Source organism: Alosa alosa, chromosome 6, assembly GCF_017589495.1.
Source record: "Alosa alosa isolate M-15738 ecotype Scorff River chromosome 6, AALO_Geno_1.1, whole genome shotgun sequence".
Classification (NCBI taxonomy): domain Eukaryota; kingdom Metazoa; phylum Chordata; class Actinopteri; order Clupeiformes; family Clupeidae; genus Alosa; species Alosa alosa.
In genome coordinates this window covers 30,530,258-30,552,752 of record NC_063194.1, presented here as the reverse complement: position 1 = coordinate 30,552,752, position 22,495 = coordinate 30,530,258, and the positions used below count along the sequence as shown (strand labels likewise).

At 42.1% G+C, this 22,495-nt stretch overlaps 2 protein-coding genes across 12 annotated transcripts in view; one reads left to right on the top strand and one right to left on the bottom strand.

Annotated features, from left to right (window-relative positions):
• The window catches only part of crhr1 (corticotropin releasing hormone receptor 1), a 54,981-nt gene extending 41,070 nt beyond the window's left edge, over positions 1-13,911 (top strand). The window contains exons 8-14 of the mRNA XM_048245279.1: positions 3,829-3,982; positions 5,207-5,267; positions 6,731-6,803; positions 8,149-8,234; positions 9,644-9,779; positions 9,950-9,991; positions 13,430-13,911. Of these exons, the coding sequence (XP_048101236.1) occupies positions 3,829-3,982; positions 5,207-5,267; positions 6,731-6,803; positions 8,149-8,234; positions 9,644-9,779; positions 9,950-9,991; positions 13,430-13,570 (693 nt within the window). The 3' untranslated portion in view covers positions 13,571-13,911. The remainder of the gene's footprint in view (positions 1-3,828; positions 3,983-5,206; positions 5,268-6,730; positions 6,804-8,148; positions 8,235-9,643; positions 9,780-9,949; positions 9,992-13,429) is intronic.
• A 4,170-nt stretch (positions 13,912-18,081) lies between these two features.
• srsf2a (serine and arginine rich splicing factor 2a) lies at positions 18,082-21,723 on the bottom strand. 11 transcript variants are annotated; one of them, XR_007193841.1, is made up of 4 exons: positions 21,173-21,723; positions 19,831-20,798; positions 19,188-19,272; positions 18,082-18,540 (listed from the first exon to the last, which is right to left on the bottom strand). XR_007193841.1 is itself a non-coding variant. In XM_048246803.1 (3 exons), exons 1-2 carry the CDS (start codon positions 21,583-21,585, stop codon positions 20,501-20,503), a joined length of 711 nt encoding a protein of 236 aa, XP_048102760.1. In that variant the 5' UTR covers positions 21,586-21,723; the 3' UTR covers positions 18,082-19,971; positions 20,494-20,500. The 11 variants fall into 11 exon arrangements, 4 of the variants coding, with proteins under 4 accessions (XP_048102760.1, XP_048102759.1, XP_048102758.1 ...); XR_007193842.1 differs by having other exon boundaries at positions 19,864-20,798; XR_007193839.1 differs by having other exon boundaries at positions 18,082-19,272; positions 19,864-19,971; positions 20,494-20,798.
• Between the last annotated feature and the right edge of the window lie 772 nt (positions 21,724-22,495).

Genomic DNA, 22,495 nt, shown 5'->3' with positions numbered 1-22,495 from the left:
AGCTGTGTGTAAATGAGGTGTCAGAAATTAATACAAAGTGTCTGCGAGATGCAATATCCACTCTGCACACTAGGAGTGGTAGCATAGGCACAGTGCATGACTGTGCATGAGCATGCCTTATTTATAGCTTTATTTATGATTCTGAGTCTGAACACTATGGTCTGCCCTCTAGTGGAGTCCTCAAGTAGCACATGTAGTGCCAGAGGTACGAATCCGTTCACAACGCAGCCAGTCGCGTAGGCCTACCCGAATATACGAGAATGCTTGGTAGTGATGGCGAACTGAAGCTTTCTGAACCAGTGAAGCTTTCAATCCAATTGTATCGAAAAAAGGTTCAGTACTCGAAGCTTCAGAACTCTATGAGGACCTCTGCTGGTGAAAGTTAAGGATAGCATTGTGTCACAAAGTGTTTCAGACATTAGCCATAAATGTCTTTGAGTCGAAGATGAATAAATGTTGAGCATGAATTAATGGATAAATAAATAATGTCATAAATAGGCCTAACTAAGCCTATTTTGTACCCTGCATAAATACAAATGTAATTGCTTTCTCTACAAAAACAATAAAGGTAGTATTTTGGCTGTGAACATTTCTTGTATTCGTAAACAAATACATCAATTTAGGAGGGAGATGAATAAAGAATGGGCATGCACATAGCACACACATTTCTGTGATTATATTGAGTACGTAGCCTAGACCAATTGTAATCTGGGTTGTGTTAAAACTGCGATTCAGGACTGCACACGCCTGGACTCGAACCCGCGAAACAGACGCACATTAGAACGGGAGTCGAGCATGCTGATAATTGAGCTAAAAGCCCGGGCTCTAAGCTTTCGTGTCAGCAGCACTATTGAGTCTGTTGGCTCTCCTTCTTCAACAACCCACAACGGCGCCCCCGTGGTCGCGAACTTTAATGCTTTGAATTAAATTTGAAGCAGTCGCGTGGGTGTATGTAAAACGAAGCTTCGGACGTCACTGATCACGTGATTATCACAAAACGAATCAAGCTCCGATACAAAGCTTCACTCCAAATTGGTTCATGTCTTCGATACACGCTTCGAAGCAGGGGGTTCACGGGTAACATCACTAATGCTTGGTCAGAAAGCAAGTGTAGCCTATCACCAGCCCAAAGGCCCTTTTACACCAAGTCAGAATTTTCAGACAAATTTTATTACACAAAATCACTGTGGTAAATAAATACGTGTTCTTATAGGCCTAGTCTTTACACACTGAGGACGACATTTATTGCGATGAAAACTAAATTTGAGACTGAACGAATTTCGTCCTCGGGGGTGTAAAAACTAACTGAGAACAGGTGGGTCATTCCACGTCAGTTCAACCAGGGCCCAAGCACTTAGGTCTCAAAAAATTCTGAAAAAATTACCAGGTGTACCTATGTTACCCAGGATACACACTGTAAAATTACTCTTATATAAGATCAATACTCTCCAAGATACAGCCAGTTTTACAGGGGGAGGGGGGTGTCGATTTTGTCCAGCCTCTTTTTTTTGTCAAAGTTCACAAGCCCACAGCGCAAGAACTAAACCATGTAGGAGGCTCAAATTTTGCTTGGTGGTACATAAATAGGAATAGTATGTAGCAAAATTGTCACGTTTGGTCTAGATAATCCTGCATGGTCATAGCTGTCCCTCAAAGTTGATACAAATTTTATTGGAGTTTTTGGCTGGGCTCTGTTTAAGCCTTCAGAAGACATATTTGTACTCAACATAGGCTCTTGATTTATTTTCCTTACTGAGATAAGTAGAAACACTCTCACAAAAAGCAATGAACAGAAAATAAATCCCTTCAGGGTCTGAACAGCAGACTTCACAAGTCTGAAAAATCATTTTGGTTATCATTTTCAGAGCACCTAAACACCTTGTGGGAATATACAAAGATTTTTTGAGACCTAAGTGTGTGGGCCCTTGTTGAATTGACGTGGAATGACCCAGGTGTCGTGTGATTTTGTGTGAATATTTTGTCAGAAAATTAAGACTGGGTGTGAAAGGGCCTTAAAGCTGCAGCTAAGCTAAGCTAAACCAAGCTAAGCTAAGCCATGCTGGTAGCTCTTGCCGGATGCTGCAGCAGTCATCCACTGTAGTAAGCAGAGCTGAGCCATGGGCACCACGGATGTTTAAAACTAGTTTATTTAAGTCGTTCACAAGTAGATGGACCAGCTGGCCCAGGCGCCATAAGGCACAAAACAACAGATAAGTCACAATCTGACATGCAGTTGTTGTTTTGTGATATAAATTCAGCACTGCCTCCACAGAGAATGATTTGTTTCATTTAAACGTTCCTCTCCTCTGCAGCTGTGGGGTCACGTGGTCCCAGCTGTGTTTAATGTAATAACACACCGTGAGAACCATACAGTGCTGTTCAATAGTTTGAGGTCACTTAGACATTTCCATGCTACTCCGTTGTAAGCAGAGTACCAGCGGACTGCTTCTTCCCTACCTTGCCTGCTGTTCTTGGGGTCATTGTCCTCTTTTTGGAGAGAGTTGACTTCGCTCAAGCCAATCAACCATCCACAAGGTGTGGCTTGGCATTGCAAACTGGAGTGATAGCCTCCTTTCTTCAAGATTCCTTTGGAATTCCTCATTTTACTACCACCACAATACACCATAATACCATCACCACCTTTAATTAGCCCATTTCACAAGATGGGGTCGCTGTGTAAATCAACTTCCTGTGGAAGAGCACTGTCCCATAGACAGCAAAAGAAAAGTCCACAGGAAAGACAGAAACAGGAAAGCATTTTACCCTGCCAAATAAGGTATCATTAACATCAATGAGGCCGGACACCTGGACACTGTGAAATTGGTCTATCGAATTGAAACCACCATCTGATGCTCCAGATACTCAAACCATCTAAAGGCCAGGTGCATTGCTTCTTTAATCAGTGCAGCATTTCTTTAGCTATGCTATCATTCAGTAATTGCAAAAGCGCTTCAAATAATCAGTTAGCCTTTTTGAATGATTTGATCATTTTAGAATTTCCTTCTACAATAGTCATTAACAATATGAATCAAAGTCAAAGTCAAAGTCAAAGTCAGCTTTATTGTCAATTTCTTCACATGTTCCAGACATACAAAGAGATCGAAATTACGTTTCTCACTATCCCACGGTGAAGACAAGACATATTTTACCAATTTTAAGTCCACAGACAAACATAACATTCAAGTAAATAAATAAGAGGGCACATATAATAATGAAAAATAAGAGCAGCAAAATTTTGTTGAAATTGTGCATAGACAGTCAATAAAAAAAACTAGTGCAAAGTCAGGCCAATAAGAGGCTTGGGTAGTTCTGTTTGACCTGAGTAATAAAAAAGTGGCATAGTGGTTGCAAGTTTGTAAGAGCAGCAGAAGTGTTGTGTTTTCAGGACAACAACACCAAGTTGTAAAAGTGTACAAGTGTGCAAGTGTTCAAGTGTGCAAGTGGAGTAGTGCAGGCGGCCATTGTGGGTCCAATGTCCAGGATGTTATGTAGCTGAGGGTGGAGGGGAGAGGAGGGAGAGAGTTCAGCATCCTTACAGCTTGGTGTATGAAGCTGTTGGTGAACAACCTCTTCCCAGAGGGCAGTAGATCAAACAGATGAATGATGTCTGCACTGTGTTTGGATTGATTTGCTGTTGCTTTGATGGACAAAAACAAAATCCAAATGGATTGGTAGTGCAGGTGCTGTAGATCCATAAAGCTAGTTTACTTAAGTAACATTTTATGGTAGATCTATAATCTAAGAATAATCTTCATGACAGACATCAGCAAAAAGCACTACCTTCAATGGCCACCGTTTTGTTTTTGACCTCTCTTGTGTCTCTTGCAGCTGTGGTGTCGTGTGGTCACAGCTGTGTATAACTACTTCCACGTGACCAACTTCTTCTGGATGTTTGGGGAAGGCTGCTACCTGCACACTGCCATCGTACTCACCTACTCCACGGACAAACTCAGGAAGTGGATGTTCATCTGCATCGGCTGGGGTGAGCACTGCTGCACTGTAACATCCCAATGGATCTAGAACACCACAGAATAGAACAGAATAGAATAGAACAGAATAGAACAGAACAGAATAGAATAGAATAGAATAGAATAGAATAGTGCTGATGGAATCAAATAAAATAGAATGTAGGGAGAACACAAGAATGTAGTTGTGAATTTGTATTTGCCTCAGGGACAAAAAAAAAGACACATGATACTGTATGAAGAACATGTGCATATTTGATTTGGGCTTGGTTGGTTTTCTGGTTGTCTCATTAGTTGGAAATTTATGTACAGGACCGACATTGTGGTCCGGTGTGATCTATTTCCCTATGGGGAGTATTTCTGGCCTCCATCTGATCCAGCCACTCTGGACGGGGCTGTGTTTTTGTGTGGGCGTCACACTGGGTCTCTGTTTGGGTTGGTTCTGAATGCTGAATTCCACGCACCTCAGAGACTCAAAAGTGCAAGCGTCCTACCCAGAAGAATGTTCTGTGCCGCGAGCAGGAGGCCAGCGCCGGGTCCCAGGGAACACTCGGAGTCATCTGCAGCTTGCGCTGTCACAGCTGGAGATCGCAGAGCGCATTCTCCGTCCTCAGTGCAGCTTTTTGTTCTCTGGCGTTTTTCTGAGAGGAAACAATATTTCTCTCATCACAATCATCACCCTCATCACCACTCGCCTCACAGATCAGCGTCAGAATCTCTGTGTACCGTAAATCACCACGGGTATTCGTTCCCTTGGGACTGAGCTTTGCAGGCACTCTTTGTTCGCCAAGCATGGGGGAGTTGTCCTGAAGCACTCATGCAGTCACTGACAGTAGTTATTCATTATAACATGTCCCAGTGCCCGTATTATATTATTATATTATTATATTCTAGATGTGAAGTGGAGCCCCCAATTAATGTAATCCCCCAGCATAGCCTGGAGTTCAACTGTCAGATTGAAATGCAACGATTAGTATAAATGACAGATTGTATGTTAGGGTTAGGCTATATGGAAATGCAACGATTAGTATAAATGACAGATTATATGTTAGGGTTAGGCTATATGTAATTACATGTTAATACTGCTACATAAATGTATTCATGTATTACATTGTAGCTATTGTATCAAGTAGTAGTCAGACACAAGTGTTTTAATGTGTTAGAATGCAACAAATAAATCATGTTGTATGTTTTGAGGAGTAAATTAAGGAGAGAATTTATTTTATTTTTATTTTTTGCAGGTATTCCACTTCCAATCATCGTTGCCTGGGCTGTTGGCAAATTGTATTACGACAATGAGAAGTATGTTTATTTATTTTGTTTATTTGTTTGTATTTAGCTGAAATGGGTCCCTGCATACTTTTGTCTGCCTGAGGTTATATGATCAATAAGATCTCAAGTCAGTTGTATTCTATTATCGAGATGGATGGAGTTCCTTATTGGTCATTTACAAAAACCCCTTACCCTAGGGTCAGAAAGCATTGATCCCCCTCAGAATGGGAGACTGCTCAATATGAACCTAATGAGATTTTAAGAAATATGACATCATTTGTCTTTCCCCACACCTACTACAACCTCCTATCCAAACACACACACACACACACACACACACACACACACACTCTCTTCTTGCACACACACAAAGACAGACCAACATAAGTCTTGAGTTGGCGCTGCCTGCCTGTGATAAGTGTGAGCCAGGTCTCACCTCTGTCGGAGTTTGGACACTGATATCAATACTCCAGACACCGTACACACTTAGAGACTGAGGAGTTAGAACATCCACAACAAAGCAGCACAGTAGGCCTACACACTTAGAGGCCAAGGTGGTTATACCGTCCACAACAAAGTTGCACTTCAAAATATTCTCTCTCTGCTAGTTCAGCTGTCACTGTTTTGCTAGTGAGTCAGTTAAAGGGGAACTATGCAGTTTTTTTTAGCTTAATTTACATTCACAAAGTCATTGGAATGGTTATATGACTTTTTTGGGGTTGAATGGTGGCCCTGAATGCCCCCCTGAATGGTCCCCCTAGCGCCTGTAAGCGGAAAAAACACCCTTTGGGCCAGCGGGCCAACAGCCTCAGAGACAGAACGTTGTTTCGCAGCCTCGCGATGTAACAAATTGCTTTACTGCACTACACACATACACGCTAGGAACCGGCTAGAACAAGGTAGCGATGGAGTTTCTCAGACATTTGTCATGGCAGAGCCAGCGAAAAGAAGTAGAAAGCAAGTAAAATGTTGTCGGAGGAACAGGGAAAGAGGAAACGGTAGACTGACCTAAAACAGCGAAGAAAAAACGAGAAAACAGCGAAGAAATAGCCAAAACTGCATAGTTTCTCTTTAAGTGGTGCATAATGTAGGCCTATCTCTTTGGTCTGTGTTTATTCTGTCTTTTTAAAGGCTTTGCGGCATTGATTTTTGATTAGTTGGGTATTTATTAAACATGGAGGTATTTTACAAGGATTAAAGGGATGTGATGTGGTTACTTAGTAGTCAGGGAACAAAGAGAACAGTTGATACCCAAATCAAATCATATTTGTCACATTCAATTATACAAAGTATAATATTTATTTAGTGAAATGCTTAGCCGCCTGACTCACTGAGCCACATCTCACTGTGGAAATTTCCAGTGAACTGGACTGTTTCTGATAACTGGACAGCCTTAAAAACAGCAGATTTCCTGATATGGTGCACTTGGGGTTTACCTCAGACATCCCTTCCCATGATTCACTGCTGTGTGTCTGTGTGTGTGTTCCCGGCAGGTGCTGGTTTGGGAAGAGAGCGGGGGTGTACACAGACTACATCTACCAGGGGCCCATGATTCTGGTGCTTGTGGTGAGAAACTTCAACACAATCTCTATTCTGTGCGGTGGTAGTGTGGTGGTTAAGGAGCTGGGCTGTAGCGTGCAGTAGGCTGAAAGTTGTCAGTTCAATTCCCGGCTTCCACCGTTGTGCCCTTGAGCAAGGCACTTAACCCCAAGTTGCTCCAGGTACAATGTGATCCCTTGTAATATAGCTGACATATGTAAGTCACTTTGGTCAAGAAGTGTCTGCTAAATGTAATGTAATGTAATATTCTAAAGTCTCAGGGCCCGAGGTTGAATAAGTCAGGCAATGAGCCGAAATGAACTAAAGCGAATTTGTTAACTTGGCAGAATCATTTTGGTCATTTCATAGCAAGATCTTAGGCACACGTATGGGCAGGCCAGCGTAGCTTTAATTCACGCTGTGCTCATTGTCTAAATTTACTCTTTGCAAATCAGAGCCCTCAGACTTATTTCACCTGAACTACTACAGCCTTTCAAAAAATGGTCCAGTATGTAGGAAATAATGGAAAATAAACTGTAACCATTCCAAAAATGATCACCATATGTTGTCAGAGAGTAAGGAAACACGATGAACTGAAGTAATGGCTTATTTGACAACATTACTCTAACCCGTAAAAATGAAAAAAAATGAGTTACAGGGTGGAATCTCTTGGAATTTTTGTTTATGTTTTGAACGATTAATTCTAGAATAGCGTATTAATAATGGGCTAGCGCGTCCTCCTATTTGGGTTGCCAAATTAGCAAAGGCCAACTGTCAACAGCTGTCAGTTGTAGTCATGAACGCCTACGAGAGGCAGGCAAATTTCCAAAATTAAAACAAGAAACAAATTAAGTGGACATCGAGGAGCTTCCTGATATGGTGACGTCTTCGTCAAACGAAGAATATCAAGTCTGACGCGGAGCTGGCCATATTTCTCCAGAACAGGTAGCCTAGGCTAAACTTCATCTGCATCACTAACTTCAGCTAAATATGTTACGTTGGTTAGAGAGGTATTTTTTGTTTTTACTGTTTCCGTAATGTGTAGCTGGGTCATGGTTGGAGAAACGTTAAAGCAGCTGCAGGTCAACTAACGTTAGCTATTACATCTGGCAACCCAGAAGAGGCTCGCGTCTGTCTTGAGAACATTCACCAGTGTTTTGATTTTGGCCTACAGAACGTTCGGTAACAATCCTACAAATCACACAAGGAGTACCGTGTGTTGTTGGGAATGTTGGGAAATGAACGTTCTAAAGAATATCTGGGTTCATTGAATTCAACATAGAATTTTAGAACCTTCAATTGTTGCTGAACTTAGAATGTTCAAAAAGCTACACCTTATCTAAGCTTGTGAATGTGGGCTGCTCTTTTTCAGATCAACTTTGTCTTCCTCTTCAACATAGTCAGAATTCTAATGACCAAACTCAGAGCCTCAACCACCTCTGAGACCATCCAGTACAGGTACAGCAACAACAACAACTACAACAACACATTGTGATTATATAGCACTTTTCAAGACACCCAAACAACAACAACAACACATTGTGATTATATAGCGCTTTTCAAGACACCCAAACAACAACAACAACACATTGTGATTATAGCGCTTTTCAAGACACCCAAAGCATTTTAGATCACCACAGATGCCAACAACGCTGTCAGCTAATCAAATACTTGTTCCAGTCACCTGGGGGGTATTCCATCAACCTCGCTAAAGGCCAAACCTGTCTTATTTCGATAAGTCTCGCTAATTTTAGTGATAATTCTGTTCCATTAATGAGGTTAACGTGAATCCCAGCTTGGTAACCATGGGAATTTATGCCACAGAACTAACCTGAGGGGCATTTCACAAAGGCAGAATTAAGACATCCAAGATAAGTGATAAAGCCAGGTTTGACGTAGCGTTGTCTGGTCATCCTAGCTCAACTTGTTTCACTAATGCCAATCCAGAGGGGTATTCCATCAACCTCGCTAAAGGCCAAATCTGGGGGGTATTCTATCAACCTTGCTAATGAAGGCGGCGCTTAACAGAAATAGCCTGGCTTGAACTAGCATAGACTTTCACTTGGGGCTGAAGCCGTTCCATTAACTCAAGTTAGCGGCATCTTGGCCTCGTTTATTCAAGCGAGGTTTAGTGAAGAGTGAAGCCTATAAAACTCGCAATTGATTTCAAACCATTAGCATTGCTGTTTTAAATGTATGCTTTCATTATTCTCCAATTTTTGTAGGCCATCTATTTTTTTTCTCTCGATGTTAAATTTGATGACTTTCGATGAAAATCCTGTAGATGGCGCTTGCCTATCGAACAGAAATCGTCTAGCATTGTCTTAATTTTACGACACATATCGTCTTTTCGTCAATCTACTGTTTTGATCTACTTTTCTACCTCGTGCACGAGCAGAGATGAAGCTGAACTAAACCTCGCTTGAATAAACGAGGCCAAGATGCCGCTAACTTGAGTTAATGGAACGGCTTCAGCCCCAAGTGAAAGTCCACGCTAGTTCAAGCCAGGCTATTTCTGTTAAGCGCCGCCTTTATTAGCGAGGTTGATGGAATACCCCCCCGATCAGCAACACACACATCACATCACATTATTGCAGAAGAGAAACCCACAGAGTATGTTCTTACACACACACACACTGTAAAAGCCACATAGGGTAATCCTGTAAGATTCTAGAAAGAATCCTTTTCTAAGGCGTATGAGTATGTGAGTAAATTATAAGAACCTCTTATATAAAGAACCTCTGTTGTCAGACAGGAGCGTCCTTTATGATCAGTGCATCCTCAGCTGACATAGTCTAACATAGCCTTCCTAAGACCATGGGGACCAGCTTACCACCTCTCTCTCTCTCTCTCTCTCTCTCGTGTAGGAAGGCAGTGAAGGCCACCCTGGTCCTCTTGCCTCTGCTGGGGATCACCTACATGCTGTTCTTTGTGAACCCAGGAGAGGATGAGATCTCCCAGATTGTCTTCATCTACTTCAACTCCTTCCTTGAGTCCTTCCAGGTGAGAGGGCCTTAGCTGAGGCCCAGAGACTTGCAGTACATTAAACCTGCAGAAAGGGGGCGACAACTAGACAAGAGTCAAGCAGATATGTGCAGCTTTGTATTTATGTTAGTGGTGTGCTGTGTGTAAGGTAGAAGTCTGTTATTTAATACTTTACTTTTTCATTTCAGGGATTCTTTGTGTCTGTGTTCTACTGTTTCCTAAACAGTGAGGTAGGTAGCACAGCCGTGTGTGACTGCATGCGCTACCTGATGGTGTCAGTGTGTTGTTCTGTGTGCTGGCATATCATTTCAGCTTAATTGTTATACAGGTTAGCCTGACGAGCCAGACCCACATTAAAATATAGGGTTCTGGGCAGGGTAGGAATTTCACGGCGGCCACGACGGCCATGGCCGTCGTAGCCCCTTGCGTTGGCTGTGACGCCCCTTTGAAAATCAGAGGTTTACAGGCCACGGGGGGCCTTGGTGCCCCCTTCTTTCAATATTCTGCTTTGCGTCCTACTAATAGCGATATATATTTAGCCTATGGCCTGTCAAAACAATCTTAGCATTCACAGCGCAAATTACGCAGTGGAGAAAGTTAGTGCAAGAAAGAAAGTGCGTCCAAATTCACCCATTCTTCTCAGTTGAACTACTCGCGAAGTAGCCTACTCATCACACAGACATCACAAGTATCACACGAAAGAGCTTTTTCTCAGCTTTTAAACGATGTCAGCCGCTAATTGCTGTGGTGAACGGTTCGCGAGAAAAGTAAATAATATCATTCAATTTAATCAAAATTTGCGTCCATCTCCCTACCCATTCATCTCGGCGGAATACTTCACGAACCCCTCGTTTAACACATGACAAACCATATATCAGAATAAACAGCAGACCTTACCGAACACAAAGGTGTAAAGCAGTCCCCTGTACAGTTCCAGAGTAATCCCGTTTTGAATTTGCAGTAAATTTCAACATACATGGATGTCTCCAAATTTGGGCTTTAAGTTTTATACTGTGTTTAAATTGTTCCACATTATTTCATAAGGGGCCAAATACAAAATAAATATTACAAATGTCGCTTAGATATCGGTAAATCAGAGGACAGCTCACTAAGAGTTTGTGAAAGTAGCCTTAATGATCACAAAATGCTAAGCATGCATCTAGGCTATTTGACTTTATTAAAGCTGAGCTGTGCTTAAATTGTTCAATACATGATTTCATAACAGGCCAAATATCAAATAAATGTTAAATATAGCCTAGATATCTGTAAATATTAGATGATCAGATGATTTACAGTTATATGTAATGTGTCATGTTTCATGTTTTTGTAATGTTTCACACAGTGATGCAGGTCTACTGCAGTGAATAGGCTAAATACAACTTTGATCATTTTTATAGCCTACTACTGTATAGTTAACATTGGCCTTAGTAAGACATGTGACATGTGGCCTTTGTGCCCTCCACCAAATATGCCCAACTGAAGGCCAAGTGGCCTTGCTCCCAGAATGTTGAAATTCCAAGCCTGGTTCTGGGCACTTGCCGTTGGCAGTGCTCAGTCCGAGGGGCGGGATAATCGGTTTTCTTTCAAATTTCAGCACCACAACTCATGAGTCCCATGTGTTTTCCCACCAGCGGAGCTAGTTGGCTAGTTTAAACTTTTGCTAACTTAACTCGTGTCGCGCTGTACGCCAACAGCAACATCCATCTTCTTTGTTTTCAAGTAGCAGAGAATTCAAGCCGAACCGTTGCAACTCTGCCATGAATCACTATGTTAAGCCCACCTAACGTCTCTACACGATGTGGGGACATTCCAGAATTAGAGGACATTTGGTGTCCCCCCCTGATATTTCAAATACTCAAGTCCAAAATAACAAAAATGTTTACATAACCTGCAAGTGAAACTGTCATAAAGCAAAACATAATAATCTGCTGGGGAAAAGTGGTTTCTTTACATGATTAGTTCTGGAACACCCCTTAAAATGGGTTTTTTATCCTGTCCCCGGCTCCTGATGACCAACTTTTAAACCAAATTGAACAGCTAAAATAAGTCTTTAATATATTATCTTTTGCAGTATTTTGTGGATACGCATCTATTGTATCTGTAAAAAAGAATTTCTTTGATTATAACATATTTTGAATACTATTTATTGTGCCATGAAGTTATGTCCCCGAATGTGCACGCAACCCTGTTACCAATACCATTTTTGCCTGGCTGATAAAGGGTTAAAATATTATGTCATATTACAAACAAGAAATGACATCATCCAATCATTTTCAAAAAACATGGGTAGACAAAAGGTGAGTGTCCTCTTCCAATTTTAATATATTTTCAAACTTTTCTGGGATAATTGAGTACGTAAAGCTTAACCATGCAACCCTGTTACTCATGTTTTAAGATTAATGTTGAATAATTTCAATTTTTATTTTCTGTATTTGTATAACCACATTGGTCCTTGACCTTGGTAAAATAGCTACATTTTACAGCTAGCTTCTGTTCATAAGGTAGATGCTATATTAGCATTAATTTGCAACCCTGTTACTCGCAACCCTGTTACTCTAATTAAAGTAACATGGTTATTATCATAGTTATCAGGGTATTTTTTGTTAACTATGATATATTTATGATTAAATATGCTGAGTTAAATTATAAAAATGAATTTATTTGTATAATTAAACATTATTTACATATTTTAAATAAATTGCCAGATTTTCTTCTGTTAGTACAGCGTCATTGCAGCATAGTGTGCTACAATACATGTTGAGATTCAATTACAGCTGAAAATAAACACATTTTGGTTAGATATTTGTGATTATTTGCAATAGATAGGCCTAATATTAGAATTTCTAATGGATTTCTACAGATTTATGATGTTATGACTCAATTTGCAACCCTGTTACAAAAACATTTTTATTAAAATAAGGATAAATAATGGTAAGTAATTTTGCTATCACACAAAAAATTACATCAATAGTCCTTAGAACAGCTTATATGATTATATGCACAATGTATCTGAGCATATTTGAGAATAGATACTGGAATTATTAAAAAAACGGTATGTCACTGTTCAAATGGAAGATAATTAAGCCTGTGATAGTTAGTCTAATTAACATATATAATATATATTAACAATCTTACCTGAAATCATATGACTATTCAGTGTAAAATGACTTCCTTTATTGAATGAAAAAGGATTTACTGAAAAATATTTAAAAAATATACTACATGTACACAGCAAATAAAACATTTGAGGTGGAAAAAGCACCGTTGATGCCTGAGCTTGACAAATCATATAATTTAGTAGTTTATGACCTATATTTAACATAAAATGTTAAAATAGAAAATAATTATTTAAGAAGTGTAAATGCCAAAATGTCCTCTAATTCTGGAATGTCCCTGTGATTGGCCCTATCGAAGTTTAATTTTTCCAGCTTGCAAGCCAACAGAGAGTTGCTAGACTAGCCCAGGCAGCAAATTACAGCGGCAGCAAATTACATTGTAATTTGGGTGTGTCTAGATTTCTAGGCTATATAGAGGTCTGATCAATTGTATGAATGAGTCACATGTATCGCATGCATCTGAACTGATCAGTAGGTCAAGTTGTTAATGTATTCCTTGCATGATTGATTGATTCATTCATTCATTGATCGCTCATGTGTTCATTTCCTCAGGTGCGCTCCGTGGCCAGGAAGCGGTGGCACCGATGGCAGGACAAACATTCCATCCGCACGCGGGGCGCCAGGGCGATGTCCATCCCGACCTCGCCCACGCGGCTGAGTTTCCACAGCATCAAACAGTCCACGTCCGTATGAGACACAGCGCACTCTTTCCACCCGGGCAGGAAGGAAGTGAAGAACGAGGGAACGAGCAAGGAAATGGAAGAGGAGAGGAGAGGAGGGGAGAGGAGAAGGAGGGACAGTTGAAGGGCAAACCGGAGAGGTGGAGGAGACTCGCAGCACACTGGGCCAAGAACTACAGGAACCAGCGCACCTGCCGCACAGGAACTACAGGAACCAGCGTCCCTTCTGTGTGGGTTTCCACTGTAACTGACTGAGATGGCATGGTGTCTCTGGATAAGGATGACACATTATGATGATACAGAAGCACATTAACAGCCAAGGGGTCAGAGGTCACCTCTAATGGACCCCCCTCAACTGCCACCACAACCTCACTTGCCTAATGGAGTATGATTATTGCCATGGGCTAACAGTGAGCCTGTTAGCTTCTGTAACAAAGACATTCCCCCTCCACTCCCATGTTGCATGCCCATGCACTCCAGAGTCCAGAGAAGCCCAGACCAGCCAGGGCCTCCACACCCCGCCTCCTCCCCTTCCCCTGGGACCAGCCCTGAGGCCAAAAGTTGATTCTATGTAGATCCACACGGGTGAGTCTTGTCCTTTTCGCAGATAGTTCTCTGGTCAGGTAGGTCATGTGAGGGAGCGGACCTTTGGGATGGTGGAGAAACACTCATCGATGGGAAGCGGCAGTAGATACTGATGCAGCACTGACTCCGCAACGGCCATCACACTGACAATGGCTGAGGCACAGTCACTTCACATTGGGGTCTCATTGCAGTAATCTATTCAGGCATCTATGCATTTTGGCCAGAGGTAGGATGGCTAGCCAGCCACTATCTGAGTGGGAATTAGAAACATAGACCAGAGCCAAGGCCACTGCTAGCCCTCAACAGCTAGCCCTCTCTGCTGGACGTCCTTGCCCCTTCTCCCTGCCCTCTCTGCTGGACGTCCCTGACCCTTCTCCCTGCCCTCTCTGCTGGACATCCCTGACCCTTCTCCCTGCCCTCTCTGCTGGACGTCCCTGACCCTTCTCCCTGCCCTCTCTGCTGGACGTCCCTGCCACTTCTCTGACTTTGGCTGCTCACAGATGCAGAGTGGACCGGGCTACGGCTGAAATCAGGTGCGGTTGAGCGCTCACGCCTCTTCTGCGTTCTTCAGAAAGAGTTCCTGCTGACCAGTGATGTGGGTTTGCAAGAGTTCCTGCTGGCCTAATGTGGGTTTGCAAGAGTTCCTGCTGACCAGTGATGTGGGTTTGCAAGAGTTCCCGCTGGCCTGTCATGTGGATTTGCAAGAGTTCCTGCTGGCCTGTGATGTGGGTTTGCAAGAGTTCCTGCTGGCCTGTGATGTGGGTTTGCAAGAGTTCCTTCCATTCCATTTCAATCACCCATGTTACATGTATGCTGCTGCTGAGACCTTGAATTTCCCCTGGGGATCAATAAAGTATCTATCTATCTATCTACCCTTCTGGACGCTGTGCTGGTGAAATTAGCTGGAGATAATTCAACTCCCCTCCTGTCTTCCTCCTCCCCAATGAAAATGAACGCCTGTACACCAGGCTCATATTCTCCACAAGAATAAAACATGGCTGACCTGCAAGAAAACTGAACTTTTCTCTGCACTGTCTAAAACACTAACACTAAAAAACTGAACCAGAAACCAAAAGGGAGGAAGACTTCCCTTGGTTGGTTTGATGTGTTCTTAAGGCTGGCGCAGAATGAGCAGAATATGCACAATAAAGCCAAATCAACTCGGACAAAAGGGACCCTATTTTCCTACGAAAACACAACATGTAAACACACTCTTGGAAGCATGTCCTTGGAGCTTTGTATAGACCATGACCTGTTATCCACTCGAGCGTCTGGTCCTTTTTCTTTCTTTCAAATTATATGTGTAATCGATTGTTTTTTATTTCCATCATTACAACAATACGGGGACATGAATGAGGAAAGTGTGATTTCATTAAAGCTGTAATGTGCACAATGAAGACCATTTACTGAGGGATAAACCGGGTTATCTGAGGGAATGGATAGTGTTTATATGTAGCCTCTGCCTCTTGATACCTCTGTGTTGTGTTAACAAACCAAATCAGTCTGGGTCATTAAGCTAGTGCTGTTCTGGAGGGCTTTTCAACGCACTGAAAAATTAAAGTGTCTGATTTCAATTGCCTAATCATTAACACCTGGAGGAAATAATATTGATATCTGATTAGACGGGGTATTTAACAACATTACCAAATGATCTAGCCTACTTGTTGTCAGAGTATGTATACATATAGGCCTACTGACATATAGGCTACAATGAAAAATGTATGAACATACTGATGAGTTTGGAATGAGCAAGTTCCAGAACAATATTACACAACTTGTAACTTGTCCAATGTAACTGAATACAGACATTCAGTTTCGGAGGACAAGATGTTCAGAAACAAATCGAACCTGGAGCACTTTTTTTTCATATAGGGTGCTGACACAACCAAAGTCCTTTTAAGCAAGTCCCTCCACTCGGCGGCCATATTGTAATGCTTCTTGGCGACTTATCAGGCACCTATTTTGGCAGAAATGCACATGCGCAAGGCTTCACCACACCAACCTTGTCCAGCAGCAAGATCACAACACATGATCGGCACGATGTATTCACAACACACCACATGATTGGCACAATGTATTCACATGTCGACTTTTGCCATGGAAGGGGCGGGATATGTGTAAACAACTGCCATATTGGCGTTACAATCTAACCCCATGCATTTCTATGGAGAATTTTGTGAGTGCTGTGTCTCCTCATTAGAAAGCATTTGGCACAACTCAGCCTGAAGCCTATTCTTCTTGCATGGCACAGCACAGCAACCTTTCCACCAAGGCTTTTGAATAGAGTGGCTATTCTGGCTTTTGTCAGTTGTCCACAACTTCCTCCAAATTTTCACACATAATTACACTGGACGTTGGTAGTGTGGGTCAGTGAGAGGTGGGTGGCTTAGCACTAGCAACGATCGATGACTTTCACTGTTGATTGCTTCCTTGATTAATTGTTTGGTCTGTAATGTCAGAAAATTGTGATTGGCATTGCCCAAAACCCAACATGACGCATTCACATTTGTTGTACCTCCCAAATATATTCAGGCCGATGATAGCAAACCAGAAAAATATTCACATTTGAATAAAAAAGATGGAAGCACAATATGGATTTTTTTTTGTCTTTTAGAAAATAATAGGCCCCTGTATTTTAAGGAAGAGCATTTATTTATTTAAGATACATTATTCATTCACAAAGAATTTTGAATTTTCTGCTAATTGTTTTAATTAAGGCATTAAGATCAATTTCCAAAAGATTATTTTTATTCCTCTTTTTAGACAACTTTATTATGTGCATATACAGGGTGTGTAAACTTATGAGCACAACTGTATAGAAAATAGTTCTTAACCTCAGCTGAGCTTTATGAAAGGCTACAGCACTTCAAATGCTGATAGTCCTCATTGAATGATGGGCAAAGTCTTAAGGTAAAGTCAAACTAGAGCCAATTCAAATCAGTTTGCTAATTTAACACCAAATAGAAGACCTTCACCAACACTGATGAGTTAGCTCAGTACTCCGACATGGTAACTTTGGTTCATGCCAAACAACTTATAAACAACTCTGTTCATAGACTTTGCACTTTGACCGTCATTCAAATGATGGCCCTGAATGCCAGGCTTAACCATTCATGTTGGCACACAATGACCAAAGGAGCGGCAGTAAATCACTGGTTGCAATGTTTGTGGTATCTAAAATATATATATATATATATATATTTATTACACCTTTTACATTTGTACATCTAAAAAAAAGTTTTTTTTATATGAATCTCGTCTGGCATCTTTCAAAGTAACCTAATAACAATATTTCTATATGTAGTGTAATTTTTGCCAAACGAAAATAATTCACCTTGCCATCAGACACTAAACGAGAGGCGCTGATGCCCCTTTCTATATGTGCCCCATTAAGATGTCATTTGTCAGACAGATAAAGCCAGCTAGGCTTAGTCTAGCCCATCACACACACACACAAGCCATGGCAATAATTACTATTAGTGTACACCTGGGACTTGAATAGGTTTAAGTGGAAGTTCATATGAACAGCAGAGTGGCCAAGATCACCACCTCAAACACCAAATAACATTATGGCTGCATTATATGTTGTGGTTTTGCCTTTTGCACAAGACACTGGTTGGATTACAGAGGAAAATGTCAATGTGCAGTGGCCCCACATTAGACTAGTAACAAGTTAACTGGACCTGCATGACCATGCTTTCCCAATTGCGCCATCTAGTGTGCAAGTAAAAACACTACACTGGAATATAGCACTAAAATATGCACCTGCTTAATCTGACATCACCGCCAAGCCTGTGACGCCTGGTTATCATTATTAGACAATTCTGGTTTAACTCATGTTCATAGATCTTAAATATTTCTGGTCACTACCATTCCAGTGACCTCCGGTTGTGGTCTGGGGGAAAAGGCAAAACAAGAACGAGGCCAAACAAAAACAAGTACACCAAAACAATTTTAATAGCATTCATTATAGCAGTTACATATACCATATGTATGGTTCACAAATGCAAGTACATTAATGAAGTCATGATACAAGATGGTAGCTCATGTAATTTGAAGATTAATCTGGCTAGATGCGCTCTATTTATTTGAGGAAAAGGGGGAAAGAGTTGAGTTGAGTAGGAGGGTGGAGGAAGAGGGGTATGAGGAAGGAGAGGAGAGGACAGGGAGGGAAGTTATGAAACATCAGGGATGTCGGTATACCATTCTACAAAATCAAAACCACATGGACGACCAGCCGTAGCCAAAGTGTGTGCTTTAAAAACCGTCAAATCACTGGCGTTAACAGGCGTTACACGGGGTCAACCTGGAGAACACTGGAAACAGCCAAGCACTCAGCACGGCAACACGCCACCTTTTACAGCTAACCAGCAAAACTCAACAGCAGCGCAACTGCGCCTAGTGCACAAAAATACACAAGAGAGAACATTAGAGTCAGGGCACTTGGAGCAGAAGCACAACATCACACAGCAGAGAAAACTCATACGGACAAGAACGGGTGGACATGTCCTCTACATGCACAAACAAAGATCTTGCATGGTGTGTTTATACGCCGATGAGCTATTAGTCTCCTCCAACCTACTCGATGACAAATTAACATTTGATTGGCTTGAAGTGTGAGACTGGTTGACCTTTTTTTTTTTTTTTTTTTTTTTTAACTTAGGTAGTCTTACTTTATCCAAGTTAGTTATGTGTCTCTGCGAAGATGAAAGTCATATTTACTACAACATAAGCCTGAACGATTTTCCCCCCTTCGCTCTGTTAAGCTGGTGAAGGAAAATGAAGGGTAAATGATGTGAACTTTAAAAAAAGGTTTTTTATTGACTCAAAGTATTGTCATGTGATTTAACTATACAATGGCTCAGGTAAAACAAAACAAAACAAAAATGGCTGACCAAAACACCCTTAGTTACAAAATAAAAGAAATCATTTGCATCAGTTACAATAGACAGAGATGTAATAAAGGAAGTCTGTGAGGGACACTGAAAATCAACAACAGAAACAAAACTTTGCTTAAAAACCATGTAGACCCAATTAGCAATAACCTTTTATTCGAAATCCAGACTGGCGAAAGTACCCAAGGCGGATTGCTCGCATCATTTGGGATGTCCTCAACCATATTTCATTTTGCTGAAAGAAAAGACAACAGTTCGAGTGAGACAGCCGACCCTTAAAGACCTGTTAACTTCCAGAACATACCATGACCTACTGTCAAACTACATGGTGAGATGTGTCTTTGGACTGTACACATTAAGACGTTCCTTACCAAAAGACAGTTTTATTGCAGAGCAGAGAACCTGCTCGTCTTTTTAAGATTCAGAAATAAACCTTTGGCAGAAGATCCAGCAAACCTTGGAGACAAGGCGAGTTTCACAGAGGCATGTCATGTGGTAAGGGGAAGTACATTTATGCAAGAGGTGTGTTAGATTTCATAAATAGCTTCAGCATGCTGCATCTTTCAGGTTTCAAAAGATAGTGGATCACTTTCAAAGCCACTACTTTTGCAACCCAAGATACATGCAGCATCCTTCTAAACACCTTTGTGAAACTCAAACCTGTTTTTTTGTTTGTTTGTTTGTTTTTTCCGGGCCGTAGTCTTGGCAACAATAAACATTGTCAAGTGACTGGGAAGGTGATGACGTCAAGGGGGGGAGAGAGGGGGTCGAATCCATTGTCCTGCAAACGTACCTCAAAACCACCTCAACACTCAAAGACACCGACCTGCTCCTTAGCAACCGCCAATCACAGCAGGGTGCCCCAATGGCCGGCTCTCACACTAACTGCTCAACCTGCACCCCACACTCCTCTTATGCAAACCGGAACCAGCAGCTTTGGGGAAAGAATTCCACATTTAGATGAGGGGTTCCACCCAAATAATAAAAAAAAATAACCAAAAAAATGTGCGTCATACACATACTTACTCCAGCAGGAACTCCCCATCCCCATATTTATATATCTGCACACCTCAAGACACACATCAGACATTCTCTTACACACACACACATGCACATCACCCCCCCAAAAAACAAAAATGCTTCCCCCCCCCTACAGTTTCTTTCTTTCCAGATTTATTTGAAGTGCAAAGGCAGACGTGTGTGAAATGTGACCTGATGGGGTTTCAGGTATTTCACTTTCTACCTGGGCTGCCAATTCGTCAATTATTGATTCTGGGGTTTCAACATGGTTGACCATGGAAACCCCCTAGGTTGGGTAATCCAACCGCTTGTGTGTTTAAAATGTTGTCATTCTGAATGGCGAAGGCAGCTGACTCTGCAAAAAAAATACAACCAGACTTTTGGAGTGTTAGCACAAAACAGTTTGTAAAACAAAGTCTCCAATGTTTAAGCCTACCTTCTCCTCAGGACGGAGCCGTTTCGTTGTCTTCGGGAGACTTGGGTCGGCTTCTTGATCTTGACCTCGACTTGGAGCCTTTGTTGGAGGGTGGAGTGCGGCTTCTGGAACGGGACTTGGACTTTGACCGAGAGCGGGATCTGGATGCCGATTTGGACTTACTCCTACGCGGTGTACGGGTCTTGGAGCGGGACCGGGACCGTGAGTAGGACCTGGACCTTGAGCGGCTGTAGCGGGACCGGCTACGAGAGCGGGACCGGCTCCTGCTCCTGGAACGGCTGCGTCTACGGCGGCGTGGACTGTAGCTGCATGGAACCATGCAGCAAATTAGCATGACTGACCGTGTAGTGATAAAACACCTTTACCTACAGCTGCACGTAGTGTATGGCCACTCACAGTGACAAACGGGCTTGCCCAATATGACAAACTTACAAATTATTAAATATTAGGCTATACTGCTTAGCTCGATTTACACGAGCTTGTTAGCTAGCTAGCTCATTAGCGTTGACACAAAATGGCCTGTAATGGGCTAACGCGCGGCTAACTGGGCCTAAGCCAGCTAGCTTCCTCGCTATTTAGAGTACTTATCTTTTGATTATTTAACCAATAATATAAGCAAAGACAACACCACTAATTGAAATCCTATGGACTGGACAAAAAGTTAAGGTTTAGCTCTCACCTTCGGCTTCTGCGTCCATAACCTCCACCACCGCCGCCGCCGCCGCCACCACCACCTCCTCCTCCACCGCCGCTGCCGCCATATCTTCGAGACGGGGGGCCTCCTCGTCGCCCATAATGGGAATCTGGTGGGCGCCCGTAACGTGCCATTTGCACTCTCAATTCGCGCCCATCGAGCAAAGCTCCATCCATAGCGTCCATTGCGTCCTCAGCATCACGCTTGTCCATAAACCGCACGAAGGCAAAACCGCGGCTTTCTTTCGTGTATCTATCACGAGGAATATACACGTCTCCCACTCGCCCGTACTTTTCGAAAACGCGCCTCAACGTTTCTGGAGACGTGCGGTATGTCAAATTGTCAACTTTGAGCGAGGTCATGCCCTCCACGTCGGGCGGCGGCCGACCGTAACTCATTTCGTCGAAGACAGCAAAAAACGACCAAGCGAAAAACTAAACTTTACGAACTTAAGTATGAAGTCTGTTCCTTTCTCCTCGCATGCAACCTACCACGCAAACACGCTGCGCGGTTATTTGTAAAATGGCGGTGCTTCCGGGGTTGGACATTTCAGGCATCGCTCCCTGCTGCCCCCACTGGCGATACAGGGAATCTGACATCCCCTGTATCCTCAGGGTCCTGTTTACAAACTACATTTGCAACTACAACCAAACTATCATCCTCTGTTTATTCTGTTTTGTGTGTAAATAAAGTATTTATCTCTTTTTGCACTGTAGCTGTACTGTCAGTCTTTATCTGTAAGTCACTTTGGACAAATACTGTCATTGTTATAGAGCTGGTGGATCCTCTACATCATTGGTGGAGAGAAGGGCCCTTAAAAAATGCCTGTCACCTTTTACACACAGCAAAATCAAAGTAGAGGAGTGTGTTCAGTAGGCATGCCCTTACAAAAAATGCTTTTGGGCATAAGAAAATAACATAGATTGTACCACATTTTACTGCACTTTACTGTATTATTATTATTATTATGGACATAAATATATTATTTTGCAGCATCATATGGAAAAACCGAAGTATAAGTGCAGTTTTTTTGTCCTTTGACACCAGCTCTTTTTTTTTAGGGTATGGCAGACTGGTGTCACTGTCCTGCTTACTAGACAGGCTGAGGAAGTCATTTGTCCCCCGCCACACATAGCGTTTCAACAGGCAGGGTGAAATTTACTGGCATTACAGAGACACCTCTTTCCTCAGGGTTATCAGACTCTTATAGCCCAGTCACTTAGCCACACAACCACATAGTTTTGTTGTAGTGTTTTTTCATATTTGTATTAGTCTAGTATTATCATACTAGATTGATCGATCGATCTA

Bases quoted from the DNA above. Each gene is read 5' to 3' on its own strand.
- srsf2a (XM_048246801.1), bottom strand. From the start codon at position 21,585: ATGAGTTACGGTCGGCCGCCGCCCGACGTGGAGGGCATGACCTCGCTC. The intron at 20,799-21,172 runs GTGAGAGCTAAA...GGTTCCATGCAG, and splicing joins TATGGACGCAGAAGCCGAAG to CTACAGTCCACGCCGCCGTA.